Source organism: Scyliorhinus torazame, chromosome 5 (genome assembly GCF_047496885.1).
Source record: "Scyliorhinus torazame isolate Kashiwa2021f chromosome 5, sScyTor2.1, whole genome shotgun sequence".
In the NCBI taxonomy this organism is placed as follows: Eukaryota; Metazoa; Chordata; class Chondrichthyes; order Carcharhiniformes; family Scyliorhinidae; genus Scyliorhinus; species Scyliorhinus torazame.
In genome coordinates this window covers 92,783,343-92,805,099 of record NC_092711.1, presented here as the reverse complement: position 1 = coordinate 92,805,099, position 21,757 = coordinate 92,783,343, and the positions used below count along the sequence as shown (strand labels likewise).

Genomic DNA, 21,757 nt, shown 5'->3' with positions numbered 1-21,757 from the left:
CTATAAAATGCAGAAACCTTGTCCCAAACTGTGCCTTTACTCCAATTTGCTCGAGGTTAACCAGTTAACTGGCTTTTCAAATCTGGCTTCCTTCACACAGCTTTCTGGGCTGAGATTCAAACAGTATCTTAACAGGTTTCAGGGGCTTTTCACAGTAACTTCATTTGAAGCCTACGTGTGACAATAAGCAATCTTTATTTCAGTATCCCCTTAACTACATTCTTTCCCTTTGATCTCGCCATCGTTTTACCCAATTTCTTTCGAACCAATCTCTCCCAGAATTGATTAACATAATCTCTTTACTTTAACATTCATAATTTAAAAAAGTGAATTTACTTTATCCATACTTCATTCCTGACACCTTTCTTTCACACCTTGCATCTTTTGAATCACAACCACCCATTCACATCTGTTTCTGTTCTCTACCCAACTTGACTACATTTTTTCGGTAAACATCTGGTTTGAAGTCTAGCTGGGCTCATTAACACATCAAACTCACAGTTTAAATTCACACAGCTACTCTTTCTCCCACTGTAAGGACCACTCTCACACTTCACCAGTTACAAAAAATGATAATATTACAATAGAAAATAGTTCAATTTCTTAGATTCTTCTGACAAATTTTATTGATAAAACATCAGTAGAAATCGACATTTATGAACAAGGTTCATTCCTGGATGTGATTAACATAGAATTTACAGTGCAGAAGGAGGCCATTCGGCCCATCGAGTCTGCACCGGTTCTTGGAAAGAGCACCTTACCCAAGGTCAACACCTCCACCCTATCCCCATAACCCAGTAACCCCACCCAACAGTAAGGGTAATTGTGGACACTAAGGGCAATTTATCATGGCCAATCCACCTAACCTGCACATCTTTGGACTGTGGGAGGGAACCGGAGCACCCGGAGGAAACCCACGCACACACGGGGAGGATGTGCAAACTCCGCACAGACTGAGACCCAAGCTGGAATCGAACCTGGGACCCTGGAGCTGTGAAGCAATTGTGCTATCCACAATGCTACCGTGCTGCAATCACTAATTATTTGCAAACACACTGGTGACTTGTGAGAATGGACAACCGAGTGAATCTCTTCCCACACACAAAGCAGGGGAACGGTCTCTCCCCAGTGTGAACTCGCTGGTGTCTTTGCAGAGTGGATGACTGAGTGAATCCTTTCCCACACTCTAAGCAGGTGAATGGCCTCTCCCTGGTGTGAATTCGCTGGTGTACAGTCAGTTGAGGTGATTGCCTGAACCCTGTCCCACAGTGAGAGCACCTGAATGGTGTCTCATCAGTGAGACCAAGCTGATGGTGCATCAGGTCCACAGGACTTTTATAGCACTTCCCACAGTCAGTGCATTGAAATGGTCTTGCTTCAGTGTGAACCTGCAGGTGTTTCAGCAGGGTGGATGAATCGCTGAATCCCTTTCCACACTTGGAGCAGGTGAATGGCCTCTCCCCAGTGTGAATCCGCTGGTGTACAATGAGTTCCGATGACTGCCTGAACCCAGTTCCATAGTCCGAGCACCTGAACGGTCTCTCATCAGTGTGAGCTCGCTCATGACGCATTAGGTTGAAGGAACTTTTATAGCACCTCTCACAGTCTACACATTTAAAAGGTCTCTCATCCGTGTGAACCTGCTGGTATTTCAACAGAGTGGAAGAATCAGTAAATCCCTTTCCACACTTGGAGCAGGTGAATGGCCTCTCCTTAGTGTGAACCCGTTGGTTTTGTTGCAGCCCTGATGATCGAGTGAATTCCTTCCCACACTCTGGGCAGGTGAATGGAGTCTCCCCACTATGAACTCGCTGGTGTCTCAGCAGATTGGATGACCAGGTGAATCCCTTCCCACACTCTGGGCAGGTGAACAGTCTCTCCCCAGTGTGACTGGGCTGATGGGTTTCCAGCTCCGACAGGGATCTGAATCCCTGCTCACAGTCCCCACATTTCTCTGCACTGCTAGCATTGCTATTTTCTTGCATGTTCAAAATCCGATGATATTCAGATCCTGATGTGATGTTTGTTTTCAGTTTCCCAACTGCAAATCCTCCCCTTCGAACACCCTGTGAAACTGATTTAAAACAGAAAATAAGGAGCGAGAGAGAACCCACAAAAACACAAAGGCAGGTTGTGAAATTGAGCTGAATTCATCTGGTCATTTGTGGGGCTGGCACTGGGAAAAAGTGACCATGAAAACTGCTGGGTTGTCACGAAAACCCAACTGTTTCAGTGATGGCCTCAGGGAAGGCAAACTACCACCCAGTCTGGGCTATACACAGGATATGAACATGTGAAATAGGAGCAGGAGTAAACCATAAGCCTCATTGAGCCGCTCCAACATTCACTATGATCGTGGCTGATCTTGGTTTAATCTCCAACTTCCTGCCCTCCTCCCCAAATCTTTTGATTCCCTGAAAATCTCTGGGCACAAAATTTCCATTTTAATCTTAATCGTGCTTCTTTAACTGAATTTGTTAAAGGCGCACTGGCAGCCCTGACCTCAATTAAAAAGCGATCACAAATGTGTTCCAAATGAATACCTGAGCCATGAGTAAATTAGCAAAGAGTGAATGAGATGTTCACTTTAAGTGATTGCCTGGATAAATGGGGTTTGATTCATAGGGTACTCATGGTAGCACAGTGGTTAGCACTGTAGCTTCACAGCGCCAGGATCACCGTCTGTGCAGAGTCTGCACGTTCTCCCTGTGTTTGTGTGGGTTTCCTCCAGGTGCTCCAGTTTCCTCCCAAGTCCCGAAAGACGTACTGTTAGGTAATTTGGACATTCTGAATTCTCCGTGTACCTGAACAGGCGCCGGAGTGTGGTGACTAGGGGATTTTCACAGTAACTTCATTGCAGTGTTAATGTAAGCCTACTTGTGACAATAAAGATTATTATTATACTGACACCAGTAGTGACAAAAGAGAGTGTTTATACCATTGAACCACGCTGGAACTAGTGCCCGGATGAATCACACAACCAGGGCTGCAGAGAGAGCTTTAAACCTATTCGTGGGTGAGGAGACAGGGTTGTGGTGAGGAGAAATTTGGAAAGTTGATGAGAAGGGACAAGGCAGTTGTGCAGGGTAGCAAGACAGACAATGATAACCAGAATGTGACAGGAAGGGACAGAATGTAGAAATAGAAGATTTTATAAAATTCATTTATGGCTATTTAGCGTTGCCAATCTACCTACTCTGCACACATTTGTATGTAGGGGTGAGACCCACGCTGACACGGGAAGAATGTGCAAACTCCACAGGCTGAGATCAAACCCGGGTCCTCGGCCCCACGAGGCAGCAGTGTCCTCCTGAGGTCAAATCTGACACCAAATTTGTGCAGAGAGCGTTTCAGCCTCAGACAGTTCCCAGGGAGAGGGATGGACTCGGGAGTTAGGGAATGGAATTTCTAATGGTGACTGAAGACAATGGCTTTGGTCTTCCCAATTTTTAATTGGAGGAAAACCTTTCATCCAGTATTGGATGTGGGATAAGCAGTTTGATAATTTACTAACAGTGGAGGAATGGAGAGGGATGGGGCTGAGGTAGAGCTGGGTGTTGGCAGTGTACATGTGAAAATGAACATGGTGTTTTTGGATGATGTCACCCAGTGTGTAGATGGGAAAATAGGAGGGACTGAGGGTAGATCCTTGGGGGAAACCGAGTACAAGGACTGTGGATAGGAAAGGGAGTTTGGAGATGGAGAAGTAGTTTGTAAAGATGGGAGGAACGTGTTTTTTTAGGATGGGTGTGACAGTGGATTCAATGCTGAGAGAGACAGTACCAGCAGAGAGAGAGAGCTGTTCACAATATCAGCTCACATGGAGAAGTTGGGATGTCAGCCGTTTATGGGAATTATCAATCCAGGAGAACGGGGGTCTCATGGACAAGGTGAGTTCTGACGGGAGAGAAAATGGAGAAAGATGCAAGTTCAGAACTTGGACAAAAATGGGCTTTAGAGATAGTTTTGTCCGGAAGGTTAGTGGAGGAAAGCAGCAGAGACAGCTGATCGGATTGTCTTAACCTTAGTGACAAAGAAGCTGTGAGAGCCCCTCACACTTGTTATTGGAGGTGAGGATGGAGGAGATGGGGAGAAGGAGACCTTCAAAAGGAACTAACTTGTGTTAGCGATATTAAAAAGACACCACACGCTTTGTTTAACACAAACTGATTTGACTTGATTTTTATTCAGAATTTAATTCCTTGTGACTGGATTAGAGTTTATGAACATCAGCAGCAACTGACCCCAATGAACATGTTCCAGTCCAGGATGTGATTAACAGCGAGCTCCAATCACTGAAGTTACTTCTGAACTTGCTCGTGCATCAGCAGGTTGGATAACTGAGTGAATCCCCTCCCACACTCAGAGCAGGTGAGCGGCTTCTCTCCAGTGTGAACTCGCTGGTATACAGTGAGGTCAGATGATCGCCTGAATCCACTTCCAGAGTGAGAGCACCTGAACGGCCTCTCATCAGTGTGAACACGGTGATGAGATATCAGTTCCCCAGAACTTTTATAACACTTCTCACAGTCTGGACATTTAAATGGTCTCTCCCCAGTGTGAACTCGCTGATGTACAGAGAGGTCAGATGATCGGCTGAACCCAGTCCCACAGTGAAAGCACCTGAACGATCTCCTCGGTGTGAACACATTGATGGGACATCAGTTCCCCAGGACTCTTATAACACTTCTCGCAGTCTGGACATTTAAATGGTCTCTCCCCAGTGTGAATTCGCTGGTGTCTCAGCAGATTGGAGGAATGAGCAAATCCTTTCCCACACTGCGAACAGGTGAATGGCCTCTCCCCAGCATGAATGTGTTGGTGTGTCTGCAAGTGGTATGAGTGTATGAATCCCTTCCCGCACTCGATGCAGGTGAACAGTCTCCCCAGTGTGAATGCGCTGATGGATTTTCAACTTGGATGGATAATCGTATCCGTTCCCACAATCCCCACATTCCCATGGTTTTTCCCCGGTGTGACTGCATTTATGTTTCGAAAGGCCAGATGATCGACTGAAGCCTTGTCCACACACAGAACACGAGTACGGTTTGTCCCCACTGTGAACGGTGCATCTTCCTTCCATCTTCAAACTCCCATGATGTTTATGTTACAAATGTTTTGGTGAGTGTAGATCTTGATGTGATGTTCAGTTTGAATTTCCTGACTGAAGTTCCTTCACTTCTAATACTCTGCGAAATTGATTCAAAACAGAAAATAGGGAGTGAGAGAGAACCCACAAAAACACAAAAGACAGGTTGTGAAATTGAGCTGAATGAATCTGGACATTTGTGGGGCAGGCACTGGGAAAAGGTGACCACGAAAACTGCTGGGTTGTCATAAAAAACAACTGGTTCACCTCTTTGGGAGGAGAGAGGGAGAGTGTGTGAGAGAGAGGGTGTGTGTGTGAGAGAGGGGGAGTTGTGCGAGAAGGGGAGTATGTGAGGGTGCGAGTGAGAGAGAGGGTGCGAGTGAGAGAGAGGGTGCGGGGGAGAGGGTGCGGGAGAGAGTGAGAGATGGTGTGTGTGGGACAGAGAGCATTTGGGAGAGAGAGACAGAGAGAGGGAGTGTATGTGAGAGTGTGTAAACACAGCGAATGGCAATGACCTGAAATGCAAACACTTGCGTTCAAAGGACGATAATGTTCACTTCCTGATGAATCGAGTGAAGCTGTCACATTGTGATGTAAGAGTTTGCTCAAGGTTCCGGTCTGTAAATCCTCTTCTAATACCCTGAAAATGAAATTTACAAAAGGTATCAATGTCAATTCAAAAATGGAATTCAGAAAATAAATTTGTGGTTTGGGTTTGTCGTGCATAAATTCTCCCTTTCTAACTTCCTGTAAAAGAAGTTTCCCAAATCCATTATTGTGTGGGGTGGCACGGTGGCACAGCGATTAACACTGCTGCCTTACAGCACCAGGGACCTGGATTCAATTCTGGCCTTTTGGGTCACTGTCTGTGTGGGTCACTGTCTGCCCGTGTTTGCGTAGATTTCTTCGGGCTGCTCCAATTTCCTCCCACAGTCCAACGGTTGATTGGCCGTGTTAAATTGCCCCTTATGTCCAAAGATATGTTTGCTAGGTGGGGTTACGGGAACAGGGCGGGGGCTTAGGTAGGGTGTTCTTTCAGAGAATCTGTGCATACTTGATGGGCTGAATGGCCTCCTTATGCACTGACGGGATTCTATGATTGTCAGTCTAGGATAGAAAATTCACAACACTCCCTTCTCCTGCTCTCTCGTCCAGTTCATGCTCCCCGCTAAACTTTAAAAAAAATAAAAATTTAGAGTACCGAATTATTTATTTTGTATTAATTTATTTCCAATTAAGGGGCAATTACTGATACTGCGCAGCTTTAATCACAGCCCGGCCCCGCCCTTCATTCACTCCAATTGGTTGGAGGACCAGCTGCGCTTGGTCGGTCCTCCAGTCCAGCCACTCCTCTTCTTATTGGTCCGGAGCCGCTGTCAATCACCCGGGCATTGTGATAGTTCCAGGTGGTGAGAGCCGCCACAGGCTCAGGCTGATTGTCCAATAATTTTTTTAAACTAACGAGAGTACCCAATTCACTTTTTCCAATTAAGGGACAATTTAGCGTGGTCAATCCACCTACCTTGCACATGAGAGTGAAACCCACGCAGACACAGGGATAATTTGCAAACTCCACACGGACAGTGACCCAGGGCCAAGATTCAAACCCGGGACCTCAGTGCCGTAGTCCCAGTGCTAACCACTGTACTGCCCTCTCCACGCTATAACTTTGCCCCTCGTTGTCATCAGCAGTCCCTCATTTGAGGATGATGTCTACTCAGAGTCTTGAGTTTTTGCCATGGGTGGACAGAACCACAGATGTTGAGACCATCAGGTATTGGGATCAGGAGAGGAGGATGTATTTCCCTTTCTTTCCATCAATCCACCGCCCCATCATTCAGACATTGGGACTCAAAGGGTGATAACAGTTTGATGGACAAGTTGGCTGCATTCTGAACAATGGGTAACAAGCTCCTCCCACTCATCGAAACGTTGCCCCCGACAAAGATGGCGATCACGCATGCGCCATGGTGCACACTCATTCCAATAAAGATGATGTGGAGATGCCGGCGTTGGACTGGGGTGAGCACAGTACGAAGTCTTACAACACCAGGTTAAAGTCCAACAGGTTTGTTTCGATGTCACTAGCTTTCGGAGCGCTGCTCCTTCCTCAGGTGAATGAAGAGGTCTGTTCCAGAAAGACATATATAGACAAATTCAAAGATGCCAAACAATGCTAGGAATGCGAGCATTAGCAGGTGATTAAATCTTTACAGATCCAGAGATGGGGTAACCCCAGGTTAAAGAGGTGTGAATTGTCTCAAGCCAGGACAGTTGGTAGGATTTTGCAGGCCAGATGGTGGGGGATGAATGTAATGTGACATGAATCCCAGGTCCCGGTTGAGGCCGCACTCATGTGTGCGGAACTTGGCTATAAGTTTCTGCTCGGCGATTCTGCGTTGTCGCGGGTCCTGAAGGCCGCCTTGGAGAACGCTTACCCGGAGATCAGAGGCTGAATGCCCTTGACTGCTGAAGTGTTCCCCGGGACTTTAACCTGGACTTTAATGGACTTTAACCTGGTGTTGTAAGACTTCGTACTGTCCAATAAAGATGGCGGCCGTTAATCCAGGCCGAAAATGAGGGTCTGCAGCCCCGTTTAGTACAATCTGGATCCGGTAAACTCTTTTCAGAGTTTAATGACTCACACAATGTGCTTGCGCAGCGTTTCCGACCTTCCCCGCGATTTCACGCACCCTACATATTGTTAACCGCCTCTTACAAATTATGGATGCAAAGAAGAAGCCGCTCTCCATCGCCATCACTGATACTGCGCATGCTTCAATATCAGCTGGTCCCGCCCCTCATTCACTCCGATTGGTTGGAGGACCAGCCCCTCTCGGTCGGGCCTCCAGTCCTGCCCCTCTTCTTCCTATTGATCCGGAGCCGCTGTCAATCACCCGGGCATTGTGACAGTTCCAGATGGTGACAGCCGCCACAGGCTCAGGCTGACTCGCTGATTGTCCAATAATGTTTTTAAAAATAACTTTAGACTACGTGGCCAATCCGCCTACCCTGCACATCTTTGGGTTGTGGGGCAAAACCCACGCAAACACAGGGAGAATGTGCAAACTCCGCATGGACAGTGACCCAGAGCCAGGATGGGACCTGGGACCTCAGCACCGTGAGGCAGCAGTGCTAACCACTGTGCCCCTTGATTCTCCAATAATAACAGTGAGAGTCTCAGTAACAATAATAATGGAGATAGGGCCCAGAGGAGAACAGCAAAGGATTCACTCACTTTGAGAGCAACAAACACTGTCTGTTCCCATAATAAGTCAGGCTGCAGTATGTGAGTGAAAACATCATTGGATCAAATGTAATGATGATACAGTAAGCATCTAGAGAACCAAAACTAAATTTGGTTTTCAAATAATAGTGAAGTAGTCATGGTTTGTTGACCACATAATATAATCCGCTTCTGGTGTGTGTTACTCTGCCCCATTAGATAATAACCTTTTTTTAAAAAAAAATTTAGTATACCCAATTCATTTTTTTCCAAGGGAAATTTAGTGTGGCCAATCCACCTACTCTGCACATCTTCGGGTTGTGGGGGTGAGACACACACAGACTCGGGGAGAATTTAAAAACTCCACACGGACAGTGACCCAGGCCAGGATCGAACCCGGGACTTTGGCACTGTGAGGCAGCAGTGCCACCGTAGCACAGTGGTTAGCACAGTTGCTTCACAGCTCCAGGGTCCCAGGTTCGATTCCTGTGTTGGGTCAATGTCTGTGCGGAGTCTGCACGTTCTCCACGTGTCCACATGGGTTTCCTCCGACAGCTCCAGTTTCCTCCCACATTCCTAAGACGTGCCGGTTTGGTGGGTTGGCCATGCAAAATTGCCCTTAGAGTCCAAAAAGTTTAGGTGGTGTTGCTGGGTAACTGGGATAGGGTGGAGGTGTGGGGTTAGATAACGTGATCTTTCCATGGGCCTGTGCAGACTCGATGGGCCGAATGGCCTCCTTCTGCACTGTACATTCTATGATTTATGATTGAGCCCTAAGCACTAGGCGGCCACCAGGCACCCTTTATTAGACAATAACCTGCCTTTTATTCCAATTCTGGTGTATGTTACCACTGCAGGTCCTGGGCTGATTGGAGTCTGGTACAATAAACAGAGTCTGGTTCCAGTGCCTCTGAGGTCATTTGACCTGCATGTAAGCTGACATTAATGGAGACAAAAGGCCCAGTAAATATCCAATTGTAATAGGAGGACAAGGTGAAAAGAAACAATGATATTTTGAGGTTTCTGTGTTGTGGTGAGTGTCACTGGGAGGTGTGTGATAAAATAGGAATGGAAACATGACAGAGACACGTGTGACAGACTCCACCTGACTGAGAGCTGTTATACGCAAGGGGACAGCAATGAGGACATGGGGAACTCCAGAGATTTCTGATATTCGAGGTACATCTGTTAGAGGTACTGAAAATATTCAGTTCCTTCTTGTGGTTCTCAAGTTACACAGTCACACAGGAAACGTATCCGACAGCTCATCAAAACCAAAGTTTTAATCTTCTCTTTGAGACACACTGTGATCGAAAAGGTCAAATGTTAAAACATCAGTTTGAGCAAAATTCAGAATGTCACAAAGATGAGTGAACTGTCCAATTAACCCCATTCACCATAACTCTGCCAATTTACCGTCCACAAGAATTTATCCAATTCCCTTTGAAATTTACTGTTAAATCTGCTTCCTGCAGCCTGTCAGTGTGAATTCCACATCACATCACATCACTGTGTAAAAACAATTCTCCTCAACACCTCCTTGGATTCTGTTGTAAAATATCTTAAATCTCTGTGTCCCCTGGTTACAAACCCTCCTGCTCTTGGGAAACAGTTTCTCCCCATCGACACTATCACAAATCCTTCCTCATTTTAAACACCTCTATTAAATCTCCCCTTCGCTTTCCCTGATCTCAGAGGGACAATCCCAGTTTCTCCTGCTCTGAGTCACAGGGACTCGGAACGTTAACTCTGTTTCTCTCAGTACCGATGCTGCCAGAACTGCTGAGTTTTCCAACATTTTCTGTTTTTCTCCCTCTTTTTCCTTCTTCAATCTATCACAAACACTTCATGATTTTGAACACCTCAATTAAATAGGAATAGGAGTGAAATATAGATGGAAGGAGAAAGAAAGACTGACAGAAGAACTGAGAGATTTAAAAAAACAGAAAGGTGAGGTGGCAAGAGATAAAAGCTGAGAAATAGAGGAAACAAGTAACACAGAAAGAATGATATAAAATATAAGGGAGCAGGTTATCAGTTCCCAGCTACAGAGAGCAGAGGGAACTCAGTGACTGTTCCACAGACACAGCCGGTTCTGTCCGGGAATGGAGACTCTGAACAGAAATAACCGGCTCATTTGTAAATGTCACCGCAGTGTGATCTGTGTGACTCTGCCCTGACTCTGTGGACAGATATAGGCCGCACTGACAGATGTTCTCACCAGATTGTGGTCTATGGGTTTATTTTCTGCTCAGATGTCAGATGTGTGGTTTGGAACCGGCAGCAGAGAAACAGGAAGTTGTGTTACCTGAGAACGAAACAGCAGGCGTCAGTTTCATGTTATCACCATGAACAGACTTCCTGCCTGTGATAATCTGAGAGAAGAGAAAGAGAGACAGGAGAGCAGTTTCACACACCCGAGGATCACTGAGAATGATCAGAATAAGACCACCCAGAAAACGGCCAATCGGAATCTTCAGCTGAACACATCACTCATTCTTAAAGGGACAGTCGGGGCTCTGACACTGCTCAGCTCCCAGTTAAAGGGGCAGACACAGCTTCGCTCTTTTCTCTGTTATGTTTATGATTGTTAAAGGCTGGTAGGGGTGAGGTTTATTTAAAAGGACGGAATGTGGGAAGCACACATCAATAAAACTGGAAATTCTTGGACACAAGCTGCAGCTCCTTCTTTACCTGGGAATGAAACTATTGTCTAATTCTCCCTGCTGTTACCAGGTTCCTGTGATGCCCTCCTGCTGCTATTTTAATGCAAACTTCCAGCAATCTATTTTAAGTAGGTTTCAATTCAATGAATTCATTGTGACTGTCACACAAACACATTAAAATGTTTTAGACGGATTCCGATGCATTTTCAGCCTGGAAACTGAAACCAGCTACTTTACATTCAATCAGGAACATCACAGTTTTACACCAATCGCTGATTTGACAGCACAGTGGGCTAAACAGCAGGCTTGTAATGCAGATCAAGGCTAGCAGCGCGGGTTTAATTCCCGTACGGGCCTCCCCGAATAGGTGCTGGAATGTGGCGACTAGGGGCTTTTCACAGGAACTTCATTGAAGCCTACATGTATAAGCAATTATTATTATTACATTTCCAGCATTCACCATTGTTCTTCCCGACTCTGAACACAGTTGTAAAGAAGACTTCTGTTCCATGTCTAGGCGTTCTGAGATTTGGAGGAGAGCGGATGGAATATATTTCTTACACATCTCAGGATTAACCCACACGGGGACTTTGCTGACAGTGAAGAGTGATGAGAAAGACCAAAGTGTAATTTGTCTCTCTCAGTGTGACCCTGAAGGACTATGTCCAGGCTGAAGTTCTGTTCCTGCCACATGATCCTCCCCCAGATTGTAATTTCTCAGCTCCAGACAGGCGATGTTCAACACTCAGGTGGGAAAGACAAAAATCTGCAACAACGTTTCAAACAAAGCTGAATTATTTCACATTTATTCAGAATAATAAACCACATCAGTAGATTAAGGCAGTCAGAGTGAACATTATTTAGTCCTGGACATGATTAACAGCATCAATGAGGGTATAATCTAAACCTTGTAGTTGCTTGTGAACTCGCTGGTGTGTTAACAGGTGGGATGAGTGAGTAAACCCCTTTCCTCAGACATTACAGTTGAATGTCCACTCCCAGTGTGAACTCAATGATGTTCCAGAAGATAAGATAAATGAGAAAATTCCTTCCCACATATGGAGCAAGTGAACGGCCTCTCCCCACTGTGAACTCTCTGGTGTGTGAGCAGGTTGGATGACTGACTGAATCCCTTCCCACACACAGAGCAGTGTGCTCGCTGGTGATTCAATAGGTTGGATGAATGAGTGAATCCTTTCCCACACACTGAGCAAGTGAGCAGCTTCTCCTCACTGTGAACCTGCTGATGTGTCAGAAGGTTGTATGAACGTGTGAATCCCTTCCCACATTCAGAGCAGGTGAACAGTCTATTCCCTGTATGAAGTTGCTGGTGTATCAGAATGTTGGATTAATTCATGAATCCTTTCCCACAGTCAGAGCAAATGAATGGCCTCTCCCCAGTGTGAATTCTCTGGTGGTTCAGTAGGGAAGATGGACGGCTGACTCCTTTCCCACACACAGAGCAGGTGAATGGTCTCTCCCCAGTGTGAGAATATTGGTGTGTTAGTAAATCCTTTTTGTTTTAAAAGCTCTTCTCACAGTCAGGACAGTTAAAAAAATTGTGATCAGAGTGAACAAGTTGATGTGTCTGCAGATGGGATGACTGAATGAATCGTTTCCCGCACAGGGAGCAGGAGAACGGTCTCTCCCCAGTGTGAATACATTGATGTGTCAGCAGATCCTTTTTACATTTAAAACTCTTCTCACAGTCAGGACATGTAAATGGTGAGGGGTCTTTATGTCTCTCCCGGTTGAAGCTTTGTCCACACTGGTTTAGCCTGGGGCTGGTTTAGCAAACTGGGCTAAATCGCTGGCTTTTTAAAGCAGACCAAGGCAGGTGAGCAGCACAGTTCAATTCCCGTACCAGCCTCCCCGAACAGGCGCCGGAATGTGGCGACACATAGGGGCTTTTCACAGTAACTTCATTTGAAGCCTACTTGTGACAATAAGCGATTTTCACTTTCATTTCATTTTTTCACAAACAAGCATTTAATTTCTCCCTGCAGTGAATGATGTGACACATTTTTTTGAGGCTGTGTAACTGGTTAAAACTCTCTCCATAGTCAGTGGATTGGAAAACTCTCATTGGGGTGAGTCTCGGTGCTTTTGCAGTCACCTTGCTGAAACAGAACAAACACTTCTCCTTCCAAATTCAAAAGGAATGAAGATATTGAGCTCTTACTGAATTGAGTGACTGTCACATTTCGATGTGATGTTTGGTTTGAGTTTTCTGTCATCCAATCCACCACTTCCAATATCCTGTAAAAGGAGTTTACAAAAGTCATCACTGTCAATCCAGGGTAGAAATTCTGAACAGACAATTCTAGTTTCGCTGGAACATTTTTCCCTCTCTTGTTCCCCCAAAGCTGGAAATCCCCGTCCCACACACTCTCCTTCCTCCCTGGGCTGCAATCCGAATCCATCTCACCATCTGCACCATTTCTTTCCTCCACTCCCAGTTTTCCCCCTCCCTCTCCTCTGCCTGGATTCAGTTCTCCAGCTCCTGTCTGCAGACTGACAATAAAACCACTGGGTCTGATTGGGGGGGGGGGGGGGGGGGGTTGGTAAGAAGTCTTACAACACCAGGAGAAAGTCCAACAGGTTTTTTCGATATCACCAGCTTTCGGAGCGCTGCTCCTTCCAAGGAGTGATATCGAAACAAACCTGTTGGACTTTAACCTGGTGTTGTAAGACTTCTTACTGTGCTCACCCCAGTCCAACGCCGGCATCTCCACATCATGGGGGGTTTGGGTTGTCACGATTGTCTGGGCTGGCAGCGGATCTCATTCAGCGTTTGGGAGCTGGGCTCACTATCACTGCGGCTGCGCTCAGCCCGGAGCAGTACCGCGCATGCTCCGCACAGAGAGGCGACTTCCGGGGGCGGGACATTCTGATGCCGACTCGTTCTGGCTCCTGTGATGGAGGTAGGGCGTATTCATTCGCGCCCGGCATTCCGGGTGGACTTATCCGCCATTGTTCCATTGCGTTCCTTAGAGTGATGAATTGGTTCCGGCACTTTTGATACTGTTCGGTGTTTGTACCGAATGGGGCGGCCGCATCGGTGTTTTTCTGTCTGATCGGCCCCTGTAAACGGCTGTCATCTGTTTTGGTGTTGATATGCTGCAGGGCGCCTGCGCGGCCGCCATCTTTCTCAGGTGCAGCATGGCGCATGCGCGGCCGTCATCTTTCTCAGGTGCAGCAGGGCGCATGCGCGGCCGCCATCTTTCTCAGGTGCAGCAGGGCGCACGCGCGATCGTTCTCGACCCGGAAGCCCGAAAAGAGACACTTTTGTGAATTTCTCTCCTGGACTGAGAGTGAAATTCCTTTGGAAGCTCCTTTAGAAAGAGGAGGATTTACGAACGGTAATTTCAAACCAAACATCACATCATCATCTGACAGACCTACTCCATTCACCACGACCTGAATATCATTGGGAGGTAAAATGGTTTTTCTGTTCTGTCCGTGGATAAAGATTTCAGATATCAGAGTGACTGGGAAAATTTAAATGACCATTCCGGGTTAAATTTGAGACTAATTACACCGATCACATTGGGGAAGTTAAATTATTTGCTGTTGTACTCTTATGTATGCAGGTACATTTTCAAATTACCACATTAGCATACTTGGCAGCTAAACTGGGCAAACTGCTGACCTTGTTAGTAGTGAGAGTTACTATCCTGGATTTTATTCAAGTTTGTTGTTCCTGTTGCATTTCATTCAGCTCACCGTGGCTACAAAGTAGGTATTCGGTCTCATCCCAATTTCCAGATTATGGTCTGTAGCTTTTTAAGTTACATCAATTCAGATGTCTATCTAATTACTTTTTAAATGTTATGAGGGTTTCTGCCATCATTTCAGGCAGCATGTCACAGATCCTCACCATCCTCTAAACCTCCTAGTCCTTCCCTAAATCTCTGCCCCCTTTTATATGTATCCCTCAACCAAAGGGAATAGGACCTTCCTATCCAAGCTATATAGATCCCTCAGAAATTTTAAAAATGTAAATTTAGAGATTTTTCCAATCAAGGGGCAATTTAATTTGGCCAAGCCACCTACCCTGCACATATTTGGGTTGTGGGGTTGAAACCCACACAATGGGAGAATGTGCAAACTCCTTACAGACTGTGACCCGGGGCCAGGATCGAACCCGGGTCCCCAGCATGCAGGCACACAACCAGTGTGCCACCATGATCCCCCAGAATTTTATACATTTAGAATAATCTTTATTGTTGTCACAAGTAGGCTGACATTAACACTGCAATGAAGTTACTGTGAAAATCCCCCAGTAGTGACACTCTGGCACCTATTTGGGCACAGAGAGAGTATTAGAACAAAGAACAAAGAAATGTACAGCACAGGAACAGGCCCTTCGGCCCTCCAAGCCCGTGCCGACCATGCTGCCCGACTAAACTACAATCTTCTACAGTTCCTGGGTCTGTATCCCTCTATTCCCATCCTATTCATGTATTTGTCAAGATGCCCCTTAAATGTCACTATCGTCCCTGCTTCCACCACCTCCTCCGGTAGCGAGTTCCAGGCACCCACTACCCTCTGCGTAAAAAACTTGCCTCGTATATCTACTCTAAACCTTGCCCCTCTCACCTTAAACCTATGCCTCCTAGTAATTGACCCCTCTACCCCGGGGAAAAGCCTCTGACTATCCACTCTGTCTATGCCCCTCATAATTTTGTAGACCTCTATCAGTCGCCCCTCAACCTCTTTCGGTCCAGTGAGAACAAAGCAGGTTTATTCAACCGCTCCTCATAGCTAATGCCCTCCATACCAGGCAACATTCTGGTAAATCTCTTCTGCACCCTCTCTAAAGCCTCTACATCCTTCTGATAGTGTAGGCAACCAGAATTGAACACTATACTCCAAGTGTGGCCTAACTAAGGTTCTATACAGCTGCAACATGACTTGCCAATTCTTATACTCAATGCCCCGGGCAATGAAGGCAAGCATGCCATATGCCTTCTTGACTACCTTCTCCACCTGTGTTGCCCCTTTCAGTGACCTGTGGACCTGTACTCCTAGATCTCTTTGACTTTCAATACTCTTGAGGGTTCTACCATTCACTGTATATTCCCTACCTGCATTAGACCTTCCAAAATGCATTACCTCACATTTTTCCGGATTAAACTCCATCTGCCATCTCTCCGCCCAAGTCTCCAAACAATCTAAATCCTGCTGTATCCTCTGACAGTCCTCATCGCTATCCGCAATTCCACCAACCTTTGTGTCGTCTGCAAACTTACTAATCAGACCAGTTACATTTTCCTCCAAATCATTTATATATACTTATATATATATATATATATATATATATATATATTCAGACTGTCCAATTCACCTAACAAGCACGTCTTTCGGGACTTGTGGGAGGAAACCCATACAGACACTGGAGAACGTGCACACTCCGCACAGACAGTGTCCCAAGTGGGAATTAATCCCGGTACCTTGGCGCTGTGAAGCAACAGTGCTAACCACTGTGCTACCGTGCCGCCCATAAAACAGTTCAGCTCAATGTTCTCAGATTAAAGAAGCTGAAGCGCCCAACGTGGGTCTTGAACCCACGGCCCTGGGATTACGACTCCCAGGCTCTACCGACCAGGCTGCTTTTGAAAATTTCATTTTGGTTTCCCTTCAGACATTTCTGTTCCAAAGAAAACAGGCCCAGTTTGTCCAAACTTTCCTCTGCGCAAGCATTGTTAATTTCTGGCTGATGTTCTTAAATCCCCTCTGTGCTCTCTCTGGTGCAATCTTCCTCTACACAGAAATCTCTCTCTGGCCTAACTAGTCCTGTCCTGTCATTTATCATGAAATCCTTTGCCTTGTTTTGCCTCCAGCTTTCTTCCTCACTATCAAGTGTTTAATCATTTTTGTGTCACAGGTAAACTTCTTATTCATGTTCCTACATTTACTTTCAAATCAGTGATGTCACCAGGAGTGAAGGGCCCAGTACTGATTCCTTTGAAACCGGCACTGGAAACAGCCCTTTGATTTTCTCTATTCTTTATGGGATGTGAATGTCACGGGCAAACCAGCTTGGTTGCCCATTCCTAATTGCCCTTAAACTGAGTGGCTTGCTAGGCAATTCAGAATTAACCACATTTCAGTGAGTTGGCCAGATCAGGTAATGCAGGAGCAGACTCGATGGGCCGAATGGTTTCCTTCTGCACTGTAGATTCTATGATTCATTGGACATCCTGTCCCATGTGTCCAAAGCTCTGCGGCTCTGTTCAGTCACATGATGACCCAGGGCAGAAACTCCCAACCCTGAGTAGACAACACCCTCAAATCAGGGGACTGCTGATGACAAGAGGGTCAGTGTGCAGCGGGGGGCATAAGCGGCCATCCTGGATCAGGGAGCAGGAGGGGACAATGTTGTGGATTTCTATCCTGGACTGATAGTGATTAATTTTGGAAACTCCTTTTACAGGGGATTAGTAGGGGAGGATTTACACACCGCAAACTCAAACCAGGAGAAATGTTTATCTTTCCTGAAGTTCATTTCTGGACTGACATTAATGCCTTTGTAAACTTCTTTCACAGGGGATTAGAAAGGGATTCGCAGACAGAAAACTCACAACCAATCCTCACATCAAATTCTAGCACCACTGTTCGAGTTGCCAGGACCTGGAGATTATCGACCTTTGTGTGTAAGCATTGAGTTCAGGTCATTACCACTCACTGTGTAAAATCTTCCCTTTAGATCTTGCTCACAATCATAAATCTGTGTCCCAGAATCCTTTTACAATCTGCTAATGAACAGCTTTCCTTTATCTTTTGCTGGGTTCGCTGTTGTCGTTTCCGGTGCCTGGGTCGCTGCCGGGTGGTCCGTCCGGTTTCATTCCCTTTTCCTGTTTTTGTAGCAGTTGAATGGGCTTGGACCAGTCCATTTTAGGATCCAGTACGCAATTGAGATTTGCTCCAAGAATCAATTGATGTGTATCCAGGTCTGGGATGGGTCCCAACAATTATTTTGCAAATGACACATTGTCCCAGTTAGGGGCAACGACCCACTGACCACCACGTATCTCCCATTACTGTCTGCAATGATCTTAGTGACCGAAAGCGGGACCTGTTTATCGATTAGAATTGCAGCACCTCACGGGCAGCACGGTGGTGCAGCGGTTAGCACTGCTGTATCACGGAGCCGAGGTCCCAGGTTCGATCCTGGCCCTGGGTCACTGCCTGTGGAGTTTGCACATTCTCCCCGTGTTTGTGTGGATTTCACCCCCACAACCCAAAGATGTGCAGGGTAGGTGAATTGGCCACGCTAAATTGCCCCTTAATTTGAAAAAATGAATTGGGTACTCCAAATTTATGAAACAAAATAATTGCAGCACCTTGAGCCTTTCGTCAAAGCCCGAATGAAACACTTGGCTCAGCCCTCCACAGTCTGGTCTGATCTCCAACCCGCAAGTGAGTCTCCTGAAAGAACACCACAGCAGCATTTAGATTCTTTCGGTGAGCGAAAACCCTCCACCTCTTCACAGGTCCACCCAATCCCCTTACGTTCCAGGTGACCAGCTGAATCAGGGTTCTCCCCATCCCCCCATCACGGAATCCGCCATGAGGGACTATCCAGTAAATCTTCAAAATGTACAGGCCAAGAGTCCACCCAAGATGGCTGCCACACACGTACCCATACACTCAGAGTAAAACAAAAACAGTTCTTTAGTCATCTGTCAGCTCACCCGTCTACCTCCCTACCCCCTATATAACTACATTGTGCTTCATAAAGAAAATCTCACTTCATCCTTAAACAGATTTTATCAGAAAATACCAAAAGCTATATAGAGGATATCACAACACCCATCCCACCCCACAGGAAATGTGGATCTTGTCCAATACAGATAACTGGACCCCAGTCCATGCTTTACAATGAAGGCATTCACCTCCTCCAGTGTCTCAAAATGGAAGTCTTTAGACTCCTATGTAGCCGCAGTATGCCGGGTATACCCCCCGAATCAAACTCCTTTCTTACATAGAGCAGCCTGAACTTTATTAAAAGCCACTCGCTTCCTCACCAGCTCGGCTCCCACATCCTGTTAAATCCTCACTGAGGGACTCCCTTCCCACACTCCGAACAGGTGAGTGCTCTGTTGCCGGTGTGACCACGGTGATGAGTCCCCAGCTCACATGGGGATCTGAATCCCTTCCCACAGTCCCCACATTTCCATGGTTTCAGCATGCTGCTGATGTCCTTGTCCCTCTCCACGTTTGACGGTCAGTTTATGTCTTGTCCCCACAGAGAACATGTGTACGGTCTCTCCCTGCTGTGAATGGTGTGATATTTTTTCAGACGGAGTAACTGGTTAAAGCTCTTTCCACAGTCAGTTCACTGGACCACTCTCATGCAAGTCGTGTGTGTTTCGGGGGGTTTTCAGTCACACTGTTCTTGATACCTTTTCCTACAGACAGAACAGACAAACATTTCTTCTTCCACGTTCACGGGCCAATGATATTCAGGTCCTGATGAATGGAGTGACTCTGTTAAATCTTGATTATCATAGATTATCATCGAATTTACAGTGCAGAAGGAGGCCATTCGGCCCGTCAAGTCTGCACCGGCTCTTGGAAAGAGCACCCTACCCAAGGTCAACACCTCCACCCTATCCCCATAACCCAGTAACCCAACCCAACACTAAGGGCAATTTTGGACACGAAGGCCAATTTATCATGGCTAATCCACCTAACCTGCACATCTTTGGACTGTGGGAGGAAACCGGAGCACCCGGAAGAAAGCCACGCACACACGGGGAGGATGTGCGGACTCTGCACAGACAGTGACCCGAGCCGGAATCGAACCTGGGACCCTGGAGCTGTGAAGCAATTGTGCTATCCACAATGCTACCGTGCTGCCCTTTGTGAAGTTTGATTTGAGTTTCCATCTGTAAATTCTCCCCTTGTAATATCCTGTAAAAGGAGTTTACAAAAGCCATCATTAGGGACAGGCACGGTGGCTCAGTGGTTAACCGAGAACCTGGGTTTGATCCCGGTTCTGGGTCACTGTCCGTATGGAGTTTGCACATTCTCCCCATGCCTGCGTGGGTCTGGCCCCCACAAACCAAAAATATGTGCCGGGTAGGTGAATTGGCCACGCTAAAGTTACTCTTTAATTGGGGAAAAAAATAACTGGGTCATCTAAATGTAATTTTTTTCAAATTAAAAAAAAAAAAAAACAGAAGTCATCACTGTCAGTCCAGATAGAAATTCTGAACAGACAATTCTAGTTTCTCTGGAACATTTTTTCCTCTCTTGTTCCCCCAAAGCTGGAAATCCCCGTCCCCCACACACTCTCCCTCCTCCCTGGGCTGAAATCCAAACCCATCTCACCATCCGCACCATTTCTTTCCTCCACTCCCAGTTTTCTTCCTCCCTCTCCTCTGCCTGGGTTCAGTTCTCCAGCTCCTGTCTGCAGACTGACAATAAAATCAATGGGTCTTATTGGGGGTTTGGGGCCTCCAGCGGGTGTTTGTGAATCCTCCCCACCCACCTGCCAGGGTTTCCTTCCTTCCCAGAGATGAGAGTCCTCATTGATGATTTGAGCCCAAACTGGAACCATGCTAAATTGCCCCTTAATTGGGAGAAAAAAAATTTACGTGTAGGTTCACGGCTCCACAAAGTGTTTCCAACTCCTCCCACCCATCTCCTTAACACAGGCATTGTCAAAGTCGGGGGCCCGACCCGCGGGTAGGTTGTGGGCAGGTATCGGGAGGGTCATGGAGCCGTCCGTCGCGGCGCTCCCGAACGCGCAAATCCGTGCGCAACAGCCGCAGCAGCTGACTTTTAATAATGCCGGCTGCAAGCGGCCTTCAAAATGGCCACAAAACATATAAAAACCATGTGGCCGCACTGCGCATGCGTGCTCGCTCACCGGTGCGCATGCTCAGCGTCTTGCACATGAGCTTTGCGCACCAATGAGCGGGGCACGCAGGCGCAGTGCGGCCGCATTTTTAAAAGTCTAGTCACAGCCTTTTTGAAGGCCGTTCGCAGCCGGCTGCAAAAAGTTTGGGGAGAATGATGTGATTGGTTGCTTTCTGAACTTTGATGCTGATGAAGTGGAAGTCTCTTACTCAAGAATGGCGAGTGATCCAACGATGGTTTCACCGCAGCTGTAACTTCAACCAAGAATGTCAGCGTTTTTAATCTTGATTTTTAAACATTCCAAAACAAAGTGCCTGCAGGTCGTATTTGGAAGTTTTATCAATTAATTGATTGATTTTTAAGTATCTTTTATTTTTTAACTTTTTTAATTGTAATGTTTAAGTGAAATAAGAACATAAGAACTAGAAGCAGGAGTAGGCCATCTGGCCCCTCCAGCCTGCTCCACCATTCAATGAGATCATGGCTGATCTTTTGTGGACTCAGCTCCACTTTCCGGCCCGAACACCATAACCCTTAATCCCTTTATTCTTCAAAAAACAATGTGGTGAAACTCCAATTTCTAGAGGATGAAAACATTTTCAGTTTCTGCATTTTTTTCCTGTTAAACTTTATCAAATAAACCCCTCCCCCCAAAAAAAACCCAAAGAGCCAGCTGTTGCCAGCGAATTTGCACAATCAGAGACGCAGAAGATTGAAAAAAAAATTTGATATATTCTAGAAGGGAGGTAGAGAGCAGGTCTTGCCCCCGGAACATTGACATCACGGGCTTTGGACACGATTGCGAATCCTTCATTTTGTCAGCAGCAAACCAGGTAAGAGAAAATGGTGGGTCGCGAAGGTCGGCCGGCGTGGGTCACGAAGGTCGGCCGGCGTGGGTCGCGA

At 46.4% G+C, this 21,757-nt stretch overlaps 1 protein-coding gene across 1 annotated transcript; it reads right to left on the bottom strand.

The window, feature by feature from the left end:
* Positions 1-599: 599 nt before the first annotated feature.
* LOC140418942 (uncharacterized) lies at positions 600-21,103 on the bottom strand. Its single transcript, XM_072502619.1, has 3 exons — positions 21,064-21,103; positions 5,605-5,729; positions 600-2,074 (listed from the first exon to the last, which is right to left on the bottom strand). Exon 3 carries the CDS (start codon positions 1,983-1,985, stop codon positions 1,041-1,043), a length of 945 nt encoding a protein of 314 aa, XP_072358720.1. The 5' UTR covers positions 1,986-2,074; positions 5,605-5,729; positions 21,064-21,103; the 3' UTR covers positions 600-1,040.
* Between the last annotated feature and the right edge of the window lie 654 nt (positions 21,104-21,757).